The sequence below is a fragment of the Siphateles boraxobius genome, unplaced genomic scaffold (assembly GCF_051911475.1).
Source record: "Siphateles boraxobius isolate OS27281-9 unplaced genomic scaffold, OSU_SipBor_1 25, whole genome shotgun sequence".
Taxonomy (NCBI): Eukaryota; Metazoa; Chordata; class Actinopteri; order Cypriniformes; family Leuciscidae; genus Siphateles; species Siphateles boraxobius.
The window spans coordinates 32,559,143-32,570,102 of NW_027508866.1; the positions used below are offsets into that span (position 1 = coordinate 32,559,143).

At 36.1% G+C, this 10,960-nt stretch overlaps 1 protein-coding gene across 1 annotated transcript; it reads right to left on the bottom strand.

Annotated features, from left to right (window-relative positions):
* Nucleotides 1-656: 656 nt before the first annotated feature.
* On the bottom strand, nucleotides 657-5,936 carry cetn3 (centrin 3). The gene is made up of 5 exons (XM_077243556.1): nucleotides 5,791-5,936; nucleotides 5,239-5,377; nucleotides 1,770-1,884; nucleotides 1,396-1,587; nucleotides 657-1,069 (listed from the first exon to the last, which is right to left on the bottom strand). Exons 1-5 carry the CDS (start codon nucleotides 5,805-5,807, stop codon nucleotides 1,026-1,028), a joined length of 507 nt encoding a protein of 168 aa, XP_077099671.1. The 5' UTR covers nucleotides 5,808-5,936; the 3' UTR covers nucleotides 657-1,025.
* Nucleotides 5,937-10,960: the final 5,024 nt, after the last annotated feature.

The window sequence follows — 10,960 nt, forward strand, 5'->3', positions numbered from 1 at the left end:
GTGAACTAGTATGCAATTTGAGATTCGATTTTGTGTTACATTCATAGGTTTCCCTGACTTTGCATGGATTCTGATGGAATATAATTAAAAGTTATGGTCTTTTTGAACAAAAATCTCTCTTTTTGAAACCCCAATAAATAAAACAGCTTTTCTATGAATAATGTCTCCCTCTATTGGCCAAGACCGGATTATCCCCTTTTAAACCTCAATCAACAAAATAACACACCGCTAAACTAAACAATAGGGATGAAAGGGCAAAAAAAACAATAATAATAATAATTCTTCAATGATACATCACAATAATTAAATTATGGATTAAATACATTAATAATCAGAATTTTAAATGAACTATAAAAAAGATCAGGATGAGCATTACAAAATTCGGCTTTTATGAGGAATTATTTCTATTTAATGCTGTTATTACATTATATTATTAATATTAATTCTATTTAATATAATCTTGCAACAAGTGACCTTAAAAAGGTGGAAAAGAATAGCAAACCTATGCGGTTTCAGAAAAGTTGAGCTGCATTGCCTGGAATCAGTTAAAAATTGGACCAACAATGTAAAGACAGGATTGCAAAATAAATATGCTATCATAGGATAATATGATTATCAATGTGATTGTGAAGACAATTCTGCCCTTTAGTCAAAGAGACGAGCGAAAAATTATGTTTTTACTGTGTATTTACAATAAATAGTACTTTGGAATGTTATTTCAAATGCAAAATGAACAACTACAATACAAACTATTAATATTAAAGACACATCTGCAATGATAAAATACAAAGTATCCCTATAAAAAATCAAACCAACCTATTCATGACCTGAAATGTTGTTGTTCGTCCTTCACGGCCAGTTCAGTTCAAGCTTCTGTCCAAAATTTTAGCACCAATCGGACCTAGCGTTCCATACATTTGAAAAGTGGTTTACGGTTCATAAGATCAGTTTGTCTGATGGATTGGATCTTTGCAGAACATGTGCAGGCAAATCTTCATCAAACGGTTTCATTGAGTCACAGCTGCTCACGAGTCTCCGGTCATGATGGAGATGAACTCCTCTTGATTAACTGAAAGACAGTACAAGAACAAATGTGATCACTTAAATTCACTTTGCTTTTAACCTACTTATGCACAGCACAGACAATTAATATTTTGCTGATTAAATTACACATCATAACTCTTCACAACGCCAAAGGACACACAAACAGCTTTCAACTCAGCCTTCATTTCCACTGTTCCCATTTTTGTTGGCTGCAACACATTAATTTGCTGGGTCTTAATTGAGAAAAGCACTTTGAGCCAACTGGGAAAAGCACAGTAATTACTTCCATTCATCAGAGGCAATAAAAATAGCACTTTTTCCCTGTCCCTAGATAAAAATCCAGCAACTTACTCTCTCCGTCCCCATCGGTGTCAAATTCATCAATCATGGCTCGCAGGTCTTCGTCACTCATGTCTTCGCCCAGTTCACGAGCGACTCGCCGCAGGTTTCTCAGGCTTATCTTTCCAGTTTCATCGTCATCGAACAGTTTAAACGCCTTCATTATTTCTTCTTTTGGGTCTCGCTCCAATATCATGTCCGTCACTTTAAGAAAATTACATTACTTTGAAGTATAAATGCTAGAGAAGTATTCACACAAAGCAAGTAGAAGATTGATTAGGTTACATACATAAATGTTACATTTATCTGCTCCAGATTCCAGCAACATCATTCCTGCGAAGCATTTTGCAGCCTAGGCCTATTGATGAGCAGTGAACTCAACTTACCCACTTCTTTGAAATCTTCGAAAGTTATTTTCCCAGTTCCTTCTCTGTCATAGTCTTTTAAGATCTTTAACACATCTACTTTCTTCACCTCGAAACCCAGAGCTCTCATCGCTACCTGGAACACAAATTTGAAATATCAGCAATTTTTGAGTTACTGTTTTTGATGTTTACACTACGTGCACTATGAAACGTTTAGTTCAAAATGAACTAAATTTACATAATGAGTCAATACACCGTCAATCCTTCTTCCAAAACGTGTTTTTGTCTTACCCTGATTCACAATGATAAGCCCGTTATTAGCGTTTCGATTTTAGATCGAGCGGGATGTTTTTACGCATGAAATTGCGTCCTTACGTCACTCTTCCGAGTGTGTCTCTAAATATCCGTAGAGAAAATTGTCTCCGGCTACTTTGATGCGTGTATGGTGTGGGAGTGGCATAAGTTAGTTGTCAAATTGAGGGAGAAAGTTTGACATGGAGCAACTAAATCTCAAACCTCCAGTGAATACTGGAAAAAATAGAGCGTGACAGAGCTCGTAATAAAACAAGAATCAACATTGGCTTGGCTTTTCAGAGATAGTGAGAACTGAGGGATTTGAAATGTTGTAAAAGCGACGTGGAGACTGCGTTTGTATTCCTCAACAGGCGAGTAAGGTACTTTATCGAACAGATATATCGCCAAGTGTATGTATTGTTAAGGGTCATTTCATTATGGTTGTTGTAGTGATGTGTGGAAATTTATTTTCAAGGAATTACGTGTCTATTAACGGGTAAAGCTACAGTAACGTCTTCAGCTAGTTAGCTTGAGACCCTTTCCATCTAAACTGGTTATATCTCTAACTGTACGTACACAGCGCCGCCGACTTGAGCGGCAAAGAAGCTCTGGCCACCCTGTCAAGGACGCTTGTCAAAAAGTACGGGAAAGCTTGTTGACGCTTTGGCCGCTCTGACGTAGCAGCATTCTATGTTCGAGAGAAGAGAAGTGTCACAACATGAAATGTAAACAGAAAAAACAAGCAATAAATTGAATTTAGAAACCTTTTATAATGACAGCATTTTTATAACCGTTTTGGTCACATTTGTTCGGGAAAAAAAAGAATAATAATTATTATTATTATTATTTGCATCTAGTGCAATTGGTCACAATGGTGTTACCGTTAGCAAATGAATTGCATTCCCGCTTAAAGCGAGTGTTCGCAAATATTTCCAATAAAAGTTGCACTCATCCTCAAATGTGTATCACTGGATCAAATGGATCATCGCAAAGTTGTTGCGTTTGGTGCTGGTGTATTGTATTTGCGGAGAAGACGTCGGACTTTTATTGTCGGATATCTATATGCAAACAACGTCATATCATAAATGATAGGAAACCCAGCAACGGTGATGATTAGCTTCTCCTCCATTTTCTCAGAACTAATGTTTTGGTAGGAACGAAAGTTTACATTGTATGTTTCTCCGGAATCAGCCAGCGCGAAGGACGTCTATATTCTGTTTGGTTGCTGCCGTTTTGCCACTGAACTGCGTCATAGCTCATTACCATAAAGTTGAGCTACTTTCAACTTTCTGATTGACGCTCAAAACGCAACGCCGGATGGATTTGCCGCTCCTTGCAGCTGAGAGAAGCTTCCATTGAAAATGAATGACTTCCGGTAGCTTTGGAGGTTTAAGTCGGCGGCGGTGTGAACGTACAGTTAAGCCTACTAGTGAATGTTTTATGAGCAGTGAGATAACCATATTCATCCGCACAGTCAGAGCCAAAGCACAACCAAAACAATGTTCTTCTGCAAAATACATGTTTTTTTAACCACAGGAGGGTAAAAAAGTTACATAGAGTATCTTTAAGTGTTTGCTGAACAAAATTAATATAAGACAGTTTAGTCAACCTTATAACAAGTCAGAATACCAAGGTCACTACAACCCTGTGCTATGTGCGCAAATTAATATTAATTAATGTATTAATGAAACTGTTATTCAAAGTGCATCATCCTCTTTAATTGGCCTTATGGTTATAAATAAATAATTGTAAAATTGCTATAAAAAAGTGGGATCTAGTAAATGTATCAGAAACTTTTCATAAAAAAATAAGAATTTACATATGTGTGAGTTAATCAAAATATTGATATGAATTGTAATTGTAATGTAATTTTTATTCAGATAACATTCTTTTTTTATTGATATTTTTTTCTTATTTGTAAATTGTGTTGTATTACTGTTAACATTAAAAATGAACACTTCCATTTGTCAATGGTAATCGGTTAAACGGTTAGTTCACCCAAAAATGAAAATTCTGTCTGTATGTACTCTCCCTCATGTTGTTCCAACCCCGTAAGACCTTCGTTCATCTTCGCAACACAAATTAAGATATTTTTGATGAAATCTGAGAGCTGGATCACTCCTCCATAGGCTTCTTAAGGGATTGACACTTGTTCCCCAAAAAGTTATTAAAGATATCGTTAAAATAGTCCAAGTGATTACAGTGGCTGAATCTTAAGTTTATCAAGCGACGAGAATACTTTTTGTGCGCAAAACCCCCAAAAAATAACGACTTTATTTCAACTATTCATTTCCTTCTCTGTGGGCCTCGAGTCAGTTAACATAGTGTGATTCCGTAGAGCTACGTCACACGTAGGCACACTATTGGCCGACGCTGGTCATGTGTGTGATGCGTGTGTCGTACAACACAGAACAGAAGCACTGCACTATAGACCTTATGCGGCAGAGAAACGAGGGCGCAGCCATCTTTAGAATATTGTCTTTGAACTTCCGTTTTGCGGTCACTCTGTATATTTCTATGGCATTGCTGTCCAGGACTAATTAGCTTTTGAAGTGGTTTTACTTATTGTAAAGTTAACAAAAGTTATCATGAGGATTGTAATGTTTAAAGCAGATGTCTTAAGAAATGTCAGTGAACGGAAAGATTTTAAAACAAGCCGTTCATTCATAAATACGCAGAATCGCTGTGAAAATACAGACCGGAAGACAAAAGACAACGAGCGCAGCGCTGAAAAGGGGCGGAGCTACATAAGGTCTATATCACTACTGAATTGACTCGAGGCCCACAGAGAAGGAAATGAATAGTTGAAATAAAGTCGTTATTTCTGTTTTTTTTGCGCACAAAAAGTATTCTCGTCGTTTGATAAACTTAAGATTGAGCCACTTGGACTATTTTAATGATGTCTTTAATAACTTTTCGGGGCTGGCCAGTTTCAATCCCTTAGAAGCCTATGGAGGAGTGATCCAGCTCTCAGATTTAATCAAAAATATCTTAATTCGTGTTCCGAAGATGAACGAAGGTCTTACGGGGTGGAAACAACATGAGGGTGAGTAAGTTAAATACTGACAGACTTTTCATTTTTGGGTGAACTATCCCTTTAAGACTAGTAAGTATTTCTCAACATTAAGATTTGAACTTTTAAATAGATGACCATTCCGAATATAATGAATAGCCGTTTTTGAAATAAGATCTTTACCTTTAACTCATGATAATCTATTTCGTTATCCTTGTCTGTGTCAAAGAGCTCGAACGCCTCCTTGATCTCATCCTTCTGCTCCTCTGTAAGTTCTCTCCTTTTCTTCTTTTTGCTCTTATCAGCAGCAGTTAGTTCAGTCCTAAGGGCACAAGAATTGAAATCAATCATGTGATTCATTCTGATCTTCCATTATTTTAGATACCATTCAATCAAATACACTCTTTCTACCTGCCTCACTCACTAGACAGTATTTTGAGGTCTCATAAAACATGTAAGTTATATGATAATGTCCAAAACTGCTGACTTGACAGGCAGGTAAACAAGATTTGATTGTCTGTATGAATATGTGATTCATATTGAAATAAAATGAAGGACATGCGTGCTGTTGCTATTTTTAATACGTATAGCCATTTTATTATTGTTATGAATCACTATTATTAATAATAATAAATAAAAATGTGTCATCGATTCGCATGCACCGGCTAGCAATGCTCAACACACCAGAAGCTGGTCTCTAAACCAACAGCTAGCGACTAAACACCTCATAATTACCTCAGAGACAGACTCATTTTTGCAGTTTAGCAATAAATGCGATGATATTGAGACCCAAATCCGTCCAACAAGATTAGAGTTCGGCTTTAACCGTCCTGCTAATCCCGAACATAGGCACCAAGCACAGCGCGTTGCTAGTTGATTGTCAAGGAAATGTTTCCGATTGGCTGCTGCTGTCTGAGCGTCAGGAGGACGATACTTGTGATTGGTTGTTTGGGAACATATTTGCGTTTGAGCCTGTTTGATTGGCGCACTGGGAATGGCATAGGCGGTCCTAATGATGGCGGTCCTAACGGCGGCGCATTCATGAAAAATGTGTGGTAAGTAAAATTGGACACAATTAGATTGTGTTTATAATGAATCGATACTAATTAACATGTATTTATATATCTGACATGATGTAAAATAATATAGGGTAATAGTAATAGTTTAGATACTAAAGTGTACTGTTGTTGCCAAACATAAATTGTTAATATAAGCAATACTAATTAAAATTAAGTAAAGTGATTATACACGAGTATATTTGATAAAATATTATATATAATTGTTGCTGTTAATATTATCATTGTATGTTTTATGATAATAATTAATGTATAAATGTCAATAAATAGGAATTGTTGAAATATTAAAAAGGATAGTTCACCCAAAAATGAAAATTCTATCATAATTTACTCACCCTTAAATTGTTCCAAACCTGTATGAATTTATTTCTTTTTATAAACACAAAAGAAGATATTTTTTAAGAACATGGTTAAATAAACAGTTCATTCCATAGTATGCCATAGTTCTGTTTTTGACATTCTTCAAAATATCTTCTTTTGTGTTCAGCAGAAGAAAAAAAATCATACAGGTTTGGAAGAACTTGAGGGTGAGTAAATCATTTTTGGGTGACTATCCCTTTAAATAATCAGATACTAAAACTCTGGTGACGTAAGGGTGCCTTTTGTTTCATTTTTTATTTCTATTGCTGTTCATAAACATTATTATTATTGATAATATTTAACAACAATTTGTTTTACACATTAAAGTAAGTTTTTATTCCTCAATTTAGTAATTGCAGTCAACCACCAATAGAGGACGCCCTACACCATGACAACACTGACATGTCTCCTTTCTAAATTTAGCTTAAACTGCAACAGGAAATTCAAGAAACTCTTTTAAGACTTTGCAAAAAAAATGTTTTTGTACATTTAATATCATAGAATAATGTTGTTCTCTTGTTGTAAAATCAAGATCTGTGGCAATATCTTTACAGCACATTTAGGGGAAGTTAAATAGGTGGCTCCCAAACCACTTCCTCTGATGAGCACAAAATGTGCCTCTTGTCTCACTTGGCTGTTGTGGGTTCAAGCTTGAAAGGTCTTAAGGTCACGAAACCACACCCTAGGCTCAGTCCTGGAGAAAAGTAAACAGATTAATCCTGTGAGGTGCATTGGCTGTTCTGATTAATGTTAAAGAAATAAGGGTAAAGTGTAAACTTTAACTTGCATAATATCTATATTTTCTTAGCATTTTTTTATCCAGGACAAACAAATGCACCAATTTAGCCAGGTTTACTTATATTAGTGCCTTTGCAAAAAACAAACAAAAAAACAAGCACAACGTTTTATCATTATAGTCCTCATGAAATGTGAATATGTGGAGTGTGAATATGTTAGCATTGCTGTTAGGCTATATAAGCTAGTGACTAAATTCGTATTATGAAGATACAAGCATTCAAAACTTACAGTCTCTCACTTCTGCCAATATGGATCAGTGATTTTGATGACATCACTCAGCACTTCAGCTTCTCGTCAGATTTTCTGTCCAATCAAATGCTCTCTAAAATCTAAAGCGTCCCGCCCCCTGCACTATAAATAGCCTCTGACGCTGCAGCTACAATTGGTCACTTTTTCACACAACTACTATTTGCTACATGGTAAATGGCATATAGTGCACTAAATAGGGGATAGTGACGATTCAGACAGTGTAAAGTTGAATGAAGTCTGGTTTCACACCAGTGTCACACGAACTGCCGCAACACGCACACAGTCGGTTCAGACAGAGACACGATAAGCAGAGAGCGGATCTTATGCGTGAGTCGGTGCAGACCACAAAATGTATTGGACCCATTTTAATTCTAGACAGAATGCTATAAGCGATATGGAGGAGATTAGGAGGAGAAACGGTTTTATAGATTAGGAAGAAACGGTGGCTCTACCGAGCTCAACGGCTCTGGCCAAGCTGTGACATAAACTAACTGCTATTGGCTATTTTAAAAAGGGGAGGAGCTGACCGATATGTCCTGCCCTGTCTTCCTGTTTCAGTGGAAATCACGTCAACACATTGAATAATGCTGTGCGTTTCAAGGCTCTTCAGCGGGGCCTTTAACAGGGAATGGCTGTTCTTTTTAAGTGCACAGTCTGCATGTTTTCATGTTTTGACTGAACTTGATTTAGAGCACTTGGAACCAGAAAAGTCTGTTACCGTGACAACAAAGATTACCTCTTGGCAAATGCTGACATTTGATAGCTGTCATATTAAGAAACAACAGGATTGCTCACAGGCTCCCTAATCCTTACTCATATGAGGTGTGAGCGGTTGCTGGCCATTCTGCTTTTGTACAATTTCCATGTAAACTGATCTCTTGAATGCACACCAACACAAGAAACAGGGTTTCATAAAGTCCATGATGTCAATCTCAAAAGAGCAAGCATGGTTCGGATAGTACAGAATGATCACTGGCTATGAGTTTTGAAGAACAGAGTATGTGGATCCCATGAAGCAAGTCTTTGCCTATTGGACGGAGCTGGTCACATGACTGTCCATTCATTTCATTAGCCTACTTGTGACAGTCATGGTGCAGTGTCTTAATCATAAGGACCCTCAAATGCCTGGACCATCTGGACTTGTTTGTGTTTTGCTAGACTGCTGTGATGTTGTGTATTAAATAAAATAACTATATAATCATTTTAAAATATCTTCTGAATATCAATTAATTTAACACAATTTTAAGTTCACATTTATGGTTTACTCATCTTAATGCTGTTTTATAGTGTGATGTTGTTGCGTGCCGGTTTGTAATGCATCTGTGGGGGAGGTATGACGAGCTATGACTGGCTCATGCTGAACAAAAGCAGATGAGGAACTACTGTGATGCTGTCGAGGCTGGAGAGATCTAGTTCAGACCGGTAGCTGGGTGCTGCCGGCTTACACACTGAAGGGTTTATGCTGTGGGAGGTTTTTTTTTATTGTCGTCTGTGTGATTAATTTAGGGAAGATAAGACAGTCTTCAGAGGTTTCACAGTTACTATTGTAAGAGGTAATTATAGTACACACTGCCCTGAGATGGAGGAAGTCAAAACTCTGACTGCTTTTTAAAGGTTATAAAAGTGTGTGTTGTTATTGGATTTAAACAGAATAAAATAATGATTATATTTATATAAAAATATAATCATTTGGAAGAAGCTTTTAAACAAAGGTATAATATACAATATATGAATATTTATATTTATCATATATAGATAGATAGATAGATAGATAGATAGATAGATAGATAGATAGATAGATAGATAGATAGATAGATAGATAGATAGATAGATAGACAGACACACACACACACACACAATAGTTATTATATTAAACTGTTGTTACTGAATTGATTGATGGTTATATTTACATTCAAATGTAATAATTTGTAATTTGGAAGATGCTTTAATCCAAATATACTTTATCATATATATATATATATATATATATATATATATATATATATATATATATGTATAGCCTATAATTTGTTACAACATGTTTACTTTTATGATAAATTAACTGTAAATTAGGTCATGCTTGTTTTTTAATTCCAACATGTATGACATTGTTATTATATTTAATCTTTGTTGATCAATGTAAGGTAGGGTAATTTATAGGCGTCAACCTAAGTTTAACATAATTTTCCCTCCAGGTAATGTTTTGTTAATTTTTGCACTTGTTCTATTAACTGTTATGATATAAGCGATAAACAGATGCAGATGCCATGAACATTGTGAAAAAATTCATGTCAATTACTAGCATTATTAGAATGGCTTACTGACTCATTATGGGAAATTTCATTGTGGGAAAACTATGAGTTACAGTAAGTACAGTACATCTTATAGTCCTTACCACTCCTTGAGCTCCTCCCCAAATACCTGTTCTTTCAGCTCAGTGGTGGCGTGATGTTCTAGACACGCCCCCTCATTGTTTCTGCATTCTCATTGGATGAAGTAACAATTTGTGATGCAGCAGGTGATGGTTTGTGCAGCTCATGAGGTATTTGCTGTCTCACAAGTTAAACATACATTTTAGCAAATAAACCCTCATTAAATCATTTTTAATAAGCTAACACTATGTGAGGCCACATAAAAGCTCCTTCAGTAGCCATATTTATCTAGACATCAGAGGGACGCGTGACTGCAGGGCTGTTGCAGTGATAATCATGTGGAGATGTTTTTTTCTTGTGGTAGAAGGTTAAAGACCACATGCGCTCATGTGGCTTCTGGCTTGCTTTCTCTCGCTGAGAACGAAGGAAAGGCAGATGTTGTGTGTACACAATTCCAAATCATGCCCCCACAGGAGACCCTGGGATCCAGCCAATCTCTCCCAAAGCCAATAAAAACAGACCAGTTATTCTGGGGCCGGCTGACCAGTCTTCTGTCTGCGATGACATGATGCATGATGAAAAGTTAAAACTGCATTCAGGTCCACAGTGAGTAAGGAGATAAGGTCGATTCTAAGGGCCCTGGTCAGAGAAGGAGAAATTGAGTGAAAAATTCAGCGCTGTGAACACAAAATGAGTGCGCATGTGTAAGTGACGACGTTATTAAGAAAAGAGAGATCATTTTAATTCAGAAATTAAAAAAATGTTTAAGCAAATTAATTCAAATGAAAAGTATCCTTTTAAAAAAGTAACTCAAATATTTATGTGTAAATAAAATAATTTATGAAGTAATGCCATACTTTACTTGTTACATCAAAAAGTAATCTGATTATGGAATACACATGACTTGTTACATCTAAAAATTAATCTGGCTACGTAATACACATTACTTGTAATGTGTTACTCGTTACATCAAAAAAGTAATCTGATTATGCAATACACTTGTAATGCATAACTCGTTACATACAAAAAGTAATTATGTAATACACATTA

Bases quoted from the DNA above. Each gene is read 5' to 3' on its own strand.
- cetn3 (XM_077243556.1), bottom strand. The intron at 1,885-5,238 runs GTAAAGATCTTA...TTTGTGTTCCAG, and splicing joins TAGATTATCATGAGTTAAAG to GTAGCGATGAGAGCTCTGGG. The intron at 1,588-1,769 runs GTAAGTTGAGTT...ATTTTCTTAAAG, and splicing joins CGAAGATTTCAAAGAAGTGG to TGACGGACATGATATTGGAG.